This window comes from Amphiura filiformis, chromosome 19 (assembly GCF_039555335.1).
Source record: "Amphiura filiformis chromosome 19, Afil_fr2py, whole genome shotgun sequence".
NCBI lineage: Eukaryota > Metazoa > Echinodermata > Ophiuroidea > Amphilepidida > Amphiuridae > Amphiura > Amphiura filiformis.
In genome coordinates this window covers 58031806-58047830 of record NC_092646.1, presented here as the reverse complement: position 1 = coordinate 58047830, position 16025 = coordinate 58031806, and the positions used below count along the sequence as shown (strand labels likewise).

At 40.5% G+C, this 16025-nt stretch overlaps 2 protein-coding genes across 2 annotated transcripts in view; both read left to right on the top strand.

Moving 5' to 3' along the window:
• Positions 1-11460, top strand: part of LOC140140688 (protein mono-ADP-ribosyltransferase PARP4-like) — a 77152-nt gene extending 65692 nt beyond the window's left edge. The window contains exons 23-27 of the mRNA XM_072162446.1: positions 2950-3096; positions 7711-7798; positions 9477-9543; positions 10907-10968; positions 11216-11460. Coding sequence (XP_072018547.1) covers positions 2950-3096; positions 7711-7798; positions 9477-9543; positions 10907-10968; positions 11216-11460 — 609 coding nt within the window. The remainder of the gene's footprint in view (positions 1-2949; positions 3097-7710; positions 7799-9476; positions 9544-10906; positions 10969-11215) is intronic.
• Positions 11461-12542: 1082 nt separating this feature from the next.
• Positions 12543-16010, top strand: LOC140141565 (uncharacterized). The gene is made up of 2 exons (XM_072163473.1): positions 12543-12610; positions 15303-16010. Exon 2 carries the CDS (start codon positions 15309-15311, stop codon positions 16002-16004), a length of 696 nt encoding a protein of 231 aa, XP_072019574.1. The 5' UTR covers positions 12543-12610; positions 15303-15308; the 3' UTR covers positions 16005-16010.
• The last annotated feature ends 15 nt before the right edge of the window (positions 16011-16025 follow it).

Here is a 16025-nt window from a genome sequence, read left to right as displayed (position 1 = left end):
GGAACCAACCAAGAGTCCTCCTGGACAACCACAGACCCTAGAAGTAAGTATTGATACACACTCCTACATGGGATGGGAACCAACGAAGAGTCCTCCTGGACAACCACAGACCCTAGAAGTAAGTATTGATACACACCCCTACATGGGATGGGAACCAACGAAGAGTCCTCCTGGACAACCACAGACCCTAGAAGTAAGTATTGATACACACTCCTACATGGGATGGGAACCAACGAAGAGTCCTCCTGGACAACCACAGACCCTAGAAGTAAGTATTGATACACATACCTACATGGGATGGGAACCAACGAAGAGTCCTCCTGGACAACCACAGACCCTAGAAGTAAGTATTGATACACATACCTATATGGGATGGGAACCAACGAAGAGTCCTCCTGGACAACCACAGACCCTAGAAGTAAGTATTGATACACATACCTATATGGGATGGGAACCAACCAAGAGTCCTCCTGGACAACCACAGACCCTAGAAGTAAGTATTGATACACATACCTATATGGGATGGGAACCAACCAAGAGTCCTCCTGGACAACCACTGACCCTAGAAGTAAGTATTGATAATTTCTTAGTCAGTGGGAGTGGTCTAGTTCGTAGACACATTTCTGATTAGACAATCGCATGATTTCGGTGCCGTCTATCAGGCCGTGAGAGCGACCCCACGTCATCATGCGTCTGGATAATGCGTAACACGCGTGTAGAGATGCGGCGTATGTATCGCGCTGGATGCGTAGACTAGTGCGGAATACGCAAAAGCGCGCTAGCAGTACTGCATAAAATGAGAATACGTGAAGTTGTAAACCAGTTTCGTTCATTTTATAATGAGGGGAGTTTTTATGACGGTAACTTAGTTTTTACTTTAAAAAAATTGTTTACAGTTATTAAAATAATATTTAACTGAATGAGAATAAGCGATAGGAATTTTTATTTTGCCTATCCTCTACCTATGATGAGCGACAGGCAGGTCCAATATTTTTATCGTAGTGGATACCGGCTGCGCGGCATCCACTACTCAAAATATTGGACCTGCCTGTCGCCTATCACACGGTAGAGGATAGGCAAAATAAAAATTCCTATCGCTTATTCTCTAAATACATATACCCACATGGGATGGGAACCAACGAAGAGTCCTCCTGGACAACCACAGACCCTAGAAGTAAGTATTGATACACATACCTATATGGGATGGGAACCAACCAAGAGTCCTCCTGGACAACCACAGACCCTAGAAGTAAGTATTGATACACATACCTACATGGGATGGGAACCAACCAAGAGTCCTCCTGGACAACCACAGACCCTAGAAGTAAGTATTGATACACATACCTATATGGGATGGGAACCAACGAAGAGTCCTCCTGGACAACCACAGACCCTAGAAGTAAGTATTGATAATATACATACCCACATGGGATGGGAACCAACGAAGAGTCCTCCTGGACAACCACAGACCCTAGAAGTAAGTATTGATACACACACCTACATGGGATGGGAACCAACCAAGAGTCCTCCTGGACAACCACGGACCCTAGAAGTAAGTATTGATACACACACCTACATGGGATGGGAACCAACCAAGAGTCCTCCTGGACAACCACAGACCCTAGAAGTAAGTATTGATACACATACCTATATGGGATGGGAACCAACCAAGAGTCCTCCTGGACAACCACAGACCCTAGAAGTAAGTATTGATAATATACATACCCACATGGGATGGGAACCAACCAAGAGTCCTCCTGGACAACCACAGACCCTAGAAGTAAGTATTGATACACATACCTACATGGGATGGGAACCAACCAAGAGTCCTCCTGGACAACCACAGACCCTAGAAGTAAGTATTGATACACATACCTACATGGGATGGGAACCAACCAAGAGTCCTCCTGGACAACCACTGACCCTAGAAGTAAGTATTGATACACACACCTACATGGGATGGGAACCAACCAAGAGTCCTCCTGGACAACCACAGACCCTAGAAGTAAGTATTGATAATATACATACCCACATGGGATGGGAACCAATGAAGAGTCCTCCTGGACCACCACAGACCCTAGAAGTAAGTATTGATAATATACATACCCACATGGGATGGGAACCAACGAAGAGTCCTCCTGGACAGCCACAGACCCTGGAAGTAAGTATTGATAATATACATACCCACATGGGATGGGAACCAATGAAGAGTCCTCCTGGACAACCACAGACCCTAGAAGTAAGTATTGATACACATACCTATATGGGATGGGAACCAACCAAGAGTCCTTCTGGACAACCACAGACCCTAGAAGTAAGTATTGATAATATACATACCCACATGGGATGGGAACCAACCAAGAGTCCTCCTGGACAACCACAGACCCTAGAAGTAAGTATTGATAATATACATACCCACATGGGATGGGAACCAACCAAGAGTCCTCCTGGACAACCACAGACCCTAGAAGTAAGTATTGATACACATACCTATATGGGATGGGAACCAACCAAGAGTCCTCCTGGACAATCACAGACCCTGGAAGTAAGTATAAATACATAGACCTATACATGTGGACAAACCAAAGATACTAAAGTTTACTGACTCAAAATTGTACCATATGTAATGCTACATGTAAGTCCACCATCTTGGTTTGGTGCTCATCATGGAGGGTAGATAACGTACCTCCTGCATTCATCGAGAGAGGGCCGAAATTGAACAACAAATTTGCATCTTTTGTTACTAAGGTTTGTCTACACAGTGCTTGGATCGTGTTTTTGAACAACATGTTACATACAGAACGTGAACAAGCACCCACTTTGGATCGTTTGCTGGGCGAATAGCGAAGTAATCCGCCTCCATGAGCGACACGCAAACGTGGCAGAGTTGGTACTCTTTGATTCTACCTCATTGGGGAAAACCTAAATTTTGTTCCCTTCCTTTTTCAGATCTCCCCTGAAGAAACTGTGCAAGACTTACTCCAAAAGGCACATAAAGAGGAGACTTTCTCCATCATGTCTGCTCAGCGATACTATGAAGAGGCTCTAGAGTTTGCAAAAGACAATTGTAGCAATGATGATCCTCTCTATTTCAAGGTATGATTAGTTCAAAAAGGGCTATTCCAACTGAAATCCATACACCCTATGGAAGACATAACCATAATCATCCACACAGGGGGTGTAGATTTCATATGGATTCACCCATTCAGGTAACCCCATTTGAAATTCACACTCCCTGTGTGGAAGATTAATGTCATGTCTTCCATAGGGGTGTATGGATTTCAACTGGAGTCACCCATTCAGGTAGCCCCATTTGAAATTCATACCCCCTGTGTGGAAGATTAAAGTCATGTCTTCCATAGGGGGTGTATGGATTCAACTGGAATAGCCCAAGGGCAGTCGCTGCTAGCCTCATTAAGGCCACTGGATTGCTCTTGCACAATCACTGTTGTCTTGTATCTTACTATAAATAGGGATATATGTTGTATGTATGTTTTAGCTTTGTCAGTTTCAGTCCGAATATTGCTAAATTCACACGGAAGATTGATGAATATACCGGACATAGCAATAGCCTACCAGATGGAGTGGTCAGAGACATATCTGACAATGGTGCACCATCCTTCATGCACTATAAGCATCTTATTACTTGTGTCTGTCTGATGCTTTACTGTACTCCTTCACTCTTGTGGTTCCTAAGCTGCTGTGAACCACTGACTGGCCCATGTGGTTGTCTTTTATAGTGCATAGGTGCCTATATAAGTTCTTGACTTGTGTCATTCTCATGGGCTATTGTTAACTCTAGCATTTTACTTAAAAAAAAAAAAAAAAGACTGTTATCAACTATATTTGGTTGAATTGGTCAAATATTTTCTTCAAAAATAGTGAAATTTTTGGTGTCTTTTTACTCGTGATATGTAATTTGATTTATGGAAATAAAGTCTATATTGATGGATCGATATGATTTGATTTGTAGCAAAAATATTAGAGAAGTCATTCTCAACCTTTTTAGAATGGACTATTCCAGTTGAAATTCATACACCCCCTGTGGAAGACATGACCTTAATCTCCCACACAGGGAGTGTGAATTTCAAATGGAGTCTCCCATTCAGTGTCGTCTGTTCTTAAATGGACTATTCCAGTTGAAATTCATACACCCCCTATGGAAGACATGACCTTAATCTCCCACACAGGGAGTGTGAATTTCAAATGGGGTTACCTGGATGGGTGACTCCATTTGAATCTACACCCCCTGTGGAAGATTAAGGTCATGTAATTCATAGGCGGTGTCAGGTGGTGTATGACGTGCAGTCCATAAATTCAGTAAATTTTCATCGTCAACCGTGTAATTGAATGGGATTATTTTGAAATTTTAAAACGCTTGAAATATCCCAAACAAATAGGCCTATGTTGATAAATAATATAAATACAAGCTAAAACCGCTGGGGTTCGATAATGAACCCCACAAAACTAACCTAGTATATGGAAAATGCCATACGGCCGGGCGGTTTCACGAGTTGTCGGCTCAATCATGTCATCCGCCGCCTGGGCGGTGTATGGATTTCAACTGGAATTTTCTTTTTCGATAAATCCCATAAGCCTTTGCGACAGTTGATGTCACGCCGATACGCACATCGTTTAGTGAACATCCCTACTGTGCATTTCAAAGCTGTGAAGTGCGCAGTAACGATTTGCGTATCGAGGTGACGTCCAGTGATGACATCTCAGGTCTACTCACAAAGGAAATTGAAAATGATATAGTGAGCAAATGGAATAATGTGTAAAAATTCAGATGAAAAAGGCATATTTCACAAATTTTATCAAAAATAATTGCTTAAGGCGATTTAATACCCTGATTTTCATCAGTACCCATCTTCTTTTTTTTATTGCAAATTTATAAAGTATATTTATATGTTCATCATCTCATGTCCTGAATTTATAAAATATCTCTACATACAAAGTGGTATTAGACCATTTTAGAAAATCATTTTAGCCCTATATATTTTGTTGTTTACTGTATCCTGGTAACTGAGATGTATGTTTCATAACAAACCATAATATATTCTATTGAACATGTCCAAGTAGAATACATGAATAGAATACATTAAATCCTTTGTTATACTATCTATAGAAATATACTCACTGATTATAACACTGAATAAATTAAATAGGCCTAAATAATCTCTTCCACATAGACAATTAACACTACACCATGTATGTATCTTCTATAATATGTTGTTAGGAAAAGAGATTAAAAAAGGCTATAAGGTCATCAAAGGTCAGGTTATAGGTCAATTGGTTCTGGTCAAATTCAGGCATCAATTTTGAATACATGTGATAGTCTGTGATATCATACATGTCATAATGAGGCATCAATTTTGATATTTTGTCTGTTACTGGATATATAATGGAAATGTGTGAGGTGGATATGCTAAAATACCTTGGGATGTAAATGGTGAGTACAATTTAGATTGCCTAGTTGAGTTGGATTGGGCAAATAAATATAAAATAGTTACCAAAATCACAAAAATGAAGCTTACGGAAAACTACCTAATATGGTGGTATAGGTGACAAAAAATACAATCTTTTTCAACATTGCTGTAGTGTGGTTGTGGTAACCTGTTACCTATGGCTTAATTAAGTTTCAGTGACATAGTGTTGCAAGTTCAAAATACAAAATATAGCTCGACATTGAAAATAGAAGCATTTTAACCGGTTCGTTTTTTTGATAGTTGTGGAGCACCAAGTTCATGAAGTCATAAAAGAAATCAGGGACCACTTATTCCCATTTTACATATCAACATTATTTCCCTAATGTGTTAGCAACACATATCCAAAATTTTAACGAAATTCGTTGATAGTAAGCTTTCCAAAATGAAGTGAATTTAAATCATCAGTGATGTACCTCCTTTTGGCTTCTATCTTCAAAAGCATGTAAGCTACATTGATACCGATGCCACCAATAAAACGAGAAGATTTGCCCCTTCATTTTGCATACCACTTTGTCCAGTTTTTTTTTGTAATTTCTTCACAAAATGCAAAAAAATGCAAAAAAAAATCAATGGGTGTAGTACCCCCTTAAGGGATCTAAAATGAGCGTTTATTGGGTTTCGACAGTATTTTTTGTGGGACATGAGAGCACCTCAGACCTATCGAATTGCATTCGAATCTGAAGCATGTCTTTCTGATATCAAATAATTTTCATTTTTGAAAATCACAATATAATACAAATTTTATGACAAATTATAAAAATTTGATATTTTTCAAATTTTTGATATATAACAGTCCTCGAAGTAAATTATATAAATCTAATGATATATTCTTAAAGTGTATGTAGCAGGAAGGAAAAGCGGATGGTCAATTGAAAATTTTGACCTTTCATATTGAAGATATGGATTTTTTTCCCAAAAAGACCTAATTTTTTTTTGTGTTTTGGGAAAAAAATCCATATCTTCAATACTGAAAGGTCAAAATTTTCAATTGATCGTCGGCTTTTCATCCCACCTACATACACTTTTTAAGTATAAATCATCAGATTTATAAAGTTTACTTCAAGTACTGTTAAATATCAAAAATATCAATTTTTAATGATTTGCCATAAAATGTGTATTAAATTGGGAATTTCAAAAAATCAAAATTATTTGATATCAGAATGACATTCTTCGTGTTCAGAGTGCAATGCGATATGTCTGATGCTCTGATGTCCCAAAATAAATACTGTCCAAACGCTTCATACCCCAGCCCTTAAATTGAGCAATAGCTGTGGTTTTTTTTGTATATCTTGTTCTAGCCACTGCCCTAGGCTCTGCCCCTAGAGCTCTTCACTTAATGGACAAAAGAGATATTACTGCGTACAATCAGTCAAAGTCTCAGCATCACCCGATAATGAGGGCCGATTGTTCAATAAAATGCGACAGGCGAGACTGCTACGCACTTTTGGATTATTTTTACGGTATAACGCGTAATTGCTAAAGCACGCAATGCTCTGTCGCTATATCGCGTATACGCGAAGGCACGCAATGCTGGCGTGATTGTTAGACAAGGCACGATTGAACAATCGGCCCTCATGAATATGCGAGAACTCACAGCATACAATACACAGGAACTTTGACTGGTTGTATGCGGTCTGTTAACTCTTTCGTCCATGGTTACTGACCACAGCAGCTGAAGGGAGTATCCCATCATGCATTGCAGTAGATCTGCTTGGTCCATAGCAAATGCATACAAAACATAAGTAAGAGCTGCTTAAATATTGAGAGCTATGGATAGTGTCATATCTTTTCAAACAAAGATTTAAGCGAGTGATTGAAAGTTGAAGAGAGGGATGATTTTGTGTACAGTTTGTATGACACCGCAAAGCATAATGGGATAGTCCTTTCAGCTGCTGTGATTACTGACATGAAGGGGCAATTCAGGCGGCGGATGACATGATCGAGCCGGCAACTTGTGAAACCGCCCGGCCGTATGGCATTTTCAATATAGTCGTTTAGTTTTGTGGGGTTCATTATCGAACCCCAACGGTTTTAGCTTGTATTTATATTATTTATCAACATAGGCCTATTTGTTTGTGATATTTCAAGCGTTTTAAAATTTCAAAATAATCCCATTCAATTACACGGTTGATGATGAAAATTTACTGAATTTAGAGAATGCAATGCGGCCACCACCTGGGGCAATTGAATCATATCTTCATATATTACTTAATTCTTACAGGCCTTGGTGAATGCTGCCAAATTCTTCTATGACATCCAAGATCACCCAGGGAAGGTAGAAGAGATATTTGATGTTGGGTCATTAGAAAGTAAGTATGTATGACCATCCACAATGAATCTGGTGTAAATTGAAACAGCACCCCTGGACCTTTCCCCCTTTGTTGGCAGCACTGGGAATACTCTACAACATTACTACATAATGATGTGTATTCATACGTGCGATAAACGTAAATAGAAAACAAAATTATACTCAAATTTCACTCACGGAGCACTTTCAACAGGTCAACCGGCATCTTCAGCGGATGTTCTTGCTCTGAAGATTTGTTGTTGCTATTGATGTTATTGAGAGACCTCCGATGACGTCACAGATGTAGATGACATCAAACTTGAAGATATTGTGGCGCCCCCTTGGTTCCGGGAGTCAGGAGGTTGTTCCAAATATCACTAGCAACAACAAATCTTCAGAGCAATAACATCTGCTGAAGACGCCGGTTGACCCGGTGAAAGCGCTCCGGTGAGTGAAATTTGAGTAGCGTAAAAAGTATAATTTTGCTTTCTATCAACATTACTACAGTTGAGGGCTTATTGGGCTATTCCAGCTGAAATCCATACACCCCCTATGGAAGACATGACCTTAATCTTCTACACAGGGAGTGTGAATTTCAAATGGGGTTACCTGAATGAGTGACTCCATTTAAAACATACACCCCCTGTGTTGGAGATTAAGGTAATGTCTTCCATAGGGGATGTATAATTTCAACTGGACTATAGCTAGCCCAATAGGAATACCTTGCCCAGTTCTACAAGCAAAAATTGCAAGTTTTAATTATTAGGCCGTAATTATAGGTTAATGAACGCGTATTACTTGTTGGGAGATAAATTGGACAAAATAATGCACGCGCTGATGTTGATGCGTCTAATGCACGAGCCCCGAAGGGGGAGTGCATTAGACACAACATCAGCACAAGTGCATTATTTTGTCTAATTTCTCGAGCAACAAGTAATACAAGTTCATTAACCTATTTCATACACGAGAAGAAAAAAACACATGATTTTTACTTTTTTTATAACAAAATTATCACTAAAAATATTGGAAAATAGAACCAAATGTAAATGCATCAACCCGCCCGAAAAATGAATCAATCCTACGCGACGCTGAACGCCAAGACGAAACACTGCGCCAGTAGTAATGCTGGAGTGCAATTAGACACAATCAATGCATGGTTTGGATTTTTCTAACGCTTGCTCTGATTGGTTCTCGCTATCGAAGAGTGTATGAATACAGGATACGGTTTGTTCTTCTCACTGACAAGGAAATTCATGGTTGATTTTGCAAAATGCAACATGTTTTCAATATGCAAAGTTATAATTTGTGTTCACCTCGTAATCTATTAATGATTTCAAAATGCATTGGATTTGTATCCAGTTTGAAATCATTAATAGAGTGTGAAATGAATATAAATTATTAATTTACAATATTGAAGACACAAAATGTTTATTTATTATTTTTTTTTAGGTCAACCACAAATGATTCTAGCATTTAGCTCTAGGTCTAAGGACACTCCAAATCTGAAAAGAAAAAACCCAAAAATTAAAATAAAAAAAAAACATTTTTGAAAAAAATTCTTGTATAATCCTACTCCCCCAATTTTAGAATTTTTTCACCTAAAAAAGGGGTGGGGCTAATAATACTTGGACAAATATGGTATATACATTTTGTGAGCCACTGTGAACACTTTATAATTAATTCTTTCCTTTTCTCAATAGATTATGGTGACATGGAGGACAAACTTGATGATGATTTTCAGGAGGATGTGAAGATTTTCTTCAGAAGGTAAATAAATTTAGCATCCTAGGGCTTAAATGCTATTGTTATATCCTTTGACAATAGCCACACTGAAAATACCCAGTGTAACAATGGAAATGGCTAGAGTAATGCTGAAAATGGTTTTCAGTGTGATTTTCAGTGTCAAACTTTCATAGTGTTATTGTCACAAACCACTCACGGATATATCCTGCGCCTCCTCGAGCCACTTCCGGTCCTGCCGGGACTCGAACCCACGACCCTGGGTTTAAGAGGCGAAGGCGCTAGCGTATAGACCAAAAGAGGACTTACCCCGTCAGGTCTATAACACTAACGCACTTATACCTCCGTGACATGCTCCCCCCTCCTCGTAAGCCGCGTCCTCGCGCCTTACTTCCTCTTCCTCGCGCCTTACTTCCTCTGTTTAAACTGGTCGTCCTTGATACAAGGCATACTCGGCCAGACTGGTCGCCCTTGATACAAGGCATACTCGGCCAGCCATTTTTATGAACGCCTAACCCTTTCCGATGGGTGGTCCCCCTGGTGTTAAGAAACACCAGGGACCACCGCTACCACCATTTATGTCACAAACCCCTCGCGGAAATATCCTGCGCCTCCTCGAGCCACTTCCGGTCCTGCCGGGACTCGAACCCACGACCCTGGGTTTAAGAGGCGAGCGCACTAGCGTATAGACCAAAAGAGGACTTCCCCGTCAGGTCTATAACACTAACGCACTTATACCTCCGTGACATTATTATGCACCAAAGGCAAGTACCCTACCATTTTCACAGCGTTACTCTGAGTATTTTCAGTGGGTATATTTTCAATGTAATTTTCAGTGTGGCTGCTGTCCATGGATTAATTTTCATAACAATAGCATGGTCTAATACATTTCAGTGTGCTTTAATAGCACCATTTCAGTGGGATAATGAACAGTGTTCGAAATTTTGGTTGTCCGGTTGCCCGGGACAACTAAAAAAGTCGCCGGACAACCAAAAATACTGATTCGGTTGTCCGCCGGACAACCATAAATGTGTAGCCAAAACTCACCTTTGTATGTGTATCTTTTAGCTGGTAATATACGGACAACCAAAAACTTAGACGGACAACCAGAAATTGTAACCTGGTTGTCCGTGGGACAACTAATTATTTTTCCTTAATTCGAACACTGATAATGAATGACCACTCATGTGTCAGTGCGATTAGGTATTAACATGATAACGAAATAACTCTGTTTGTTGCTATATTTCAGTGGTATTATCAATTGTATAGTTTCCCAGCGGTACTCTGCAGTTTCAATAGTGCCTAACCATAAGGTCATACTTCCCACTATACTCTGTACAATTACAACTTTTAAATTATGGTATTGGTGTTCTTTTTATTTTGTCAATAGGATTTCAAAGGAGCAAAAGTGCCCAAATCTTGTAGAAGCTTTGAGATTGTACTTCCATGAAGGTAAAGTGTGATTTGATAATAATGATAATGGTAATAACAATGTCAATGATAATGATGGTAATAATAATAGAGACTTATCTAGCACTTTTAACATAGCATGGATGAAAGATTTTGCCATAATTTGTGCGCATACTGCCAGGCAATGACGTCACATGTCAAGTGGTCTATACACATATGAAAATTACACTTTTGTAGTTGACAATTTTTATCAGTTTAATTCAGCCACCATTTCTCTATCTTCATCTAGATTTGGCATCCTCTGGAATACCACCTGACATTCCTGCACCACCACCGCCACCACCTATAACAGTAATGGAAGAGCTATCACCTGACGATGAAGATGTAGCAGTGGTGGTTATTGACCTTGGGCTTGATACGACCAAGGCAGGGTTTGCTGGTGACGATGCACCTAGGGTAGTTTTCCCTAGTATAGTAGGTCGACCAAGACACCAGGTAAGTGTGCTGAGGGAAAAAAACTACGCTAAAGTGTGACAAAACCCTTTGAACCCTGAATTTAAAATAGGCAATGATGGTGTGACCCTGAATTGCCCAAGGCAGGGTTTGCTGGTGACGATGCACCCAGGGCAGTCTTTCCAAGTATTGTAGGTCGACCAAGACACCAGGTAAGTGTGCTGAGGGAAGAAAACTACGCTCAAGTGTGACTTAACCCTTTGAACCCTGAATTTAAAATAGGCAATGATGGTGTGACCCTGAATTGCCCAAGGCAGGGTTTGCTGGCGACGATGCACCTAGGGTAGTTTTCCCTAGTATAGTAGGTTGACCAAGACACCAGGTAAGTGTGCTGAGGGAAAAAACTATGCTCAAGTGTTACTTAACCCTTTGAACCCTGAATTTAAAATAGGCAATGATGGTGTGACCCTGAATTGCCCAAGGCAGGGTTTGCTGGCGACGATGCACCAAGGGCAGTCTTTCCAAGTATAGTAGGTCGACCAAGACACCAGGTAAGTGTGCTGAGGGAAGAAAACTACGCTCAAGTGTGACTTAACCCTTTGAATCCTGAATTTAAAATAGGCAATGATGGTGTGACCCTGAATTGCCCAAGGCAGGGTTTGCTGGCGAAGATGCACCTAGGGTAGTTTTCCCTAGTATAGTAGGTCGACCAAGACACCAGGTAAGTGTGCTGAGGGAAGAAAACTACGCTCAAGTGTGACTTAACCCTTTGAATCCTGAATTTAAAATAGGCAATGATGGTGTGACCCTGAATTGCCCAAGGCAGGGTTTGCTGGCGACGATGCACCTAGGGTAGTTTTCCCTAGTATAGTAGGTCGACCAAGACACCAGGTAAGTGTGCTGAGGGAAGAAAACTACGCTCAAGTGTTACTTAACCCTTTGAACCCTGAATTTAAAATAGGCAATGATGGTGTGACCCTGAATTGCCCAAGGCAGGGTTTGCTGGTGACGATGCATCCAGGGCAGTCTTTTCAAGTATAGTAGGTCGCCCAAGACACCAGGTAAGTGTGCTGAGGAAAAAAAACTATGCTCAAGTGTTACTTAACCCTTTGAACCCTGAATTTAAAATAGGCAATGATGGTGTGACCCTGAATTGCCCAAGGCAGGGTTTGCTGGTGACGATGCACCTAGGGTAGTTTTCCCTAGTATAGTAGGTCGACCAAGACACCAGGTAAGTGTGCTGAGGGAAAAAAACTACGCTAAAGTGTGACAAAACCCTTTGAACCCTGAATTTAAAATAGGCAATGATGGTGTGACCCTGAATTGCCCAAGGCAGGGTTTGCTGGTGACGATGCACCCAGGGCAGTCTTTCCAAGTATAGTAGGTCGACCAAGACACCAGGTAAGAGTGCTGAGGGAAAAAAACTATGCTCAAGTGTTACTTAAGGGATCTAAAATGAGCGTTTATTAGTTTCGACAGTATTTTTTTGTGGGACATGAGAGCACCTCAGACCTATCGAATTGCATTCTGAATACTGAAACATGTCTTTCTGATATCAAATAATTTTCATTTTTGACAATCACAATATAATACAAATTTTATGACAAATTATAAAATTTGATATTTTTCAAATTTTGATATATAACAGTCCTCGAAGTAAATTATATAAATCTAATGATATATTCTTAAAGTGTATGTAGCAGGGAGGAAAAGCCGATGGTCAATTGAAAATTTTGACCTTTTTATATTGAAGATATAGATTTTTTTCCCAAAAAGACCTAATTTTTTTTGGTGTTTTGGGAAAAAAATCCATATCTTCAATACAAAAAGTCAAAATTTTCAATTGATCGTCGGCATTTCATCCCACCTACATACACATTAAGTATAAATCATCAGATTTATAAAGTTTACTTCGAGTACTGTTAAATATCAAAAATATCAATTTTTAATGATTTGCCATAAAATGTGTATTAAATTGCGAATTTCAAAAAACCAAAATTATTTGATATCAGAATGACATTCTTCAGATTCAGAATGCAATTCGATATGTCTGATGTGCTCTAATGTCCCACAATAAATACTGTCCAAACGCTCATACCCGAGCCCTTAAGCTTGCAATAAAACTATTCCCTATGTCGTTTTGAGTTTAGTAGTGACTCCACTGCATGTCTTGTAGGGAGAGCATGGCCTAATGGTTAGATTAGAGTACTTGCCTTTAGTACATGAGGTCCCATGTTCAATTCCTGGTGGTGGAGATTTGCTGGGATATTGACTTGGGGAAAAATATATGAAATTCATTGACAACCATTGTAGATTGAATTCAGATTTACACTCTGCCCATGCTTCATTTAGAATTAGGTAAATGAGTCATGAAAGTACACCATCCTTTGGAGGGGATGTTAAGTAGTCGGTCTTTTGTACAGAGAGCCATACCTGTACATGTATCTCTCAGACAATTTCCAAACAAAAAAAAATTTGGAATTAGCACATTAACTTCTTTTATTTGAAACTCACTGTGGAAGATTCAGGTTGAATCTTACTCAGAGGGTGTATGAAATTCAAATGGAGCTGCCTAATGTGTTCATTCCATTTGAAATTCATACTCCCCCTGTAGAAGACAATCTCCATGGGGGGAGTGTGGATTACAACTGGATTAGCCCAATCTACCTTTTTGCTAGACTGCAACCCGGCGGTGGCGATTTGCTGGGATATTGACTTGGAAAAAAAAGTCTGAAATTAATTGGCAAATTCTGTAGATTAAATTCAGACTTCCGCTCTCCCCATGGTTTATTTAGAATTGGGTAAATGAATCATGAAAGTACACCATCCTTTGGAGGGGACGTTAAGTCGTCTGTCTTTTGTACAGAGAGCCATACCTGTACATGTATCTTGCAGACAATTTAAAAAAACCCAAAAAATTTGGAATTAGCACATTAACTTCTTTTATTTGAAACTCACTGTGGAAGATTCAGGTTGAATCTTACTCAGAGGGTGTATGAAATTCAAATGGAGCTGCCTAATGTGTTCATTCCATTTGAAATTCATACTCCCCCTGTAGAAGACAATCTCCATGGGGGGAGTGTGGATTACAAGTGGATTAGCCCAATCTACCTTTTTGCTAGACTGCAACCTTTGTCGTCTACAACTAGACTAATTCCAATCAGCCGTCTACACTTCGCATACTGTGCTTCGTAGTGACGACTGATTATCTTACAGCCAATATCATGACGGACTTCCGAAAACTATGCAATGCGACTTTGGTTGTGCGCCGTAGCGCGACTGACTAGCGGCGCCCGTGTATCGCGTCGCTGTACCGCGCCGCTGTGACAAGATCGCGCTCTGAACTTCTAAAAACAACAAACTCGGTCAAAAGGTCAATTTGGACACAACTGCGCATGCTCTATGCCACAGGAATCCTGTTGCAAAATCCGTCACTTTTTTTCCACGTAGTTTTCTCAGTCGTCAATCCAGACGGTTGACGACTGAGGGCAGCAGTCTAGTCTACAACTGTGCATGTTATGTGTGTTATGACGACTGAATAACTTACAGCTCATATCGTGTCAGACTAATGGAATCATACCCTTGTGACTTTGGTCGTGCGCCATCGCTCAACTTCCTATCGGCGAGGGTGTCCTACCTACCACGCCGTTAAGAAAACGGGTGCCTTCAAAAACTGCGAACTATAAAAGACTGCCCAAGCCGGTGCATAGCCATCAGCTACTGTTGACATTTTTGCAACATGAAGTGTTCAATATTTTGATTTTTACTCCCTTCTTTTTGTTCAAGTTCAAGCTCTGTACGGTTAAACACCCCAGGTGGGGAAAATAAACCGGATTTTGGTGTGTGTGCTTTTTTTTTTTAATCTCTATTTATCACTTTTTCTGAACCCATCTTTTTCCTTTTCCGTTTTATAATTACTGCAGGGAGTGATGGTCGGCATGGGGCAGAAAGATTGCTACGTTGGTCATGAGGCCAAGAGTAAAAGAGGTATTCTGACCCTGAAAGGCCCCATTGAACACAGAATCCCACCCCCACCACCCCCATCTCAAGGAGCTGGCCCTCCACCACCACCAGACCTCAGGAGAAAGACTCTGTCAGTTGATGGTGCACCTCCACCTCATCCACCTCCAGGATTTGGCCTCCCACCCTCACCGCCTCCGCAACTTGGTGGTGCATCTCCTCCACCACCCCCTCCAGGATTTAGCTTCCCAACAGGTGATATCCTAGCTTCAGCTATGTTGACAATGTCGTTGCCAACATATGTTCCTGATACTGTAGCTCAACCTCTATCGTTGCCACCGCATGCTGGGGATTTGTTTGGATCTGCAATGGGCAGTCGACTTGATGCTGAGTATGCTGGAGGTCTTGGAAAACCAACTGCAGAAGAACCAACTGGAGCAAGTCTGTTTGGAGCTGCACAGCGTAAGACCATAGAAGAACCAAGTGGAGCAAGTCTGTTTGGAGTTACACAGCCTCGATTAGTAGAAAAAGGTTTTGGAAAACCAACTGAACCAAGTCTTTTTGGAGCTGCACAGCGTAAGACCATAGAAGAACCAAGTGGAGCAAGTCTGTTTGGAGTTACACAGCCTCGATTAAGTAGAAAAAGGTTTTGGAAAACCAACTGAACCAAGTCTTTTTGGAGCTGC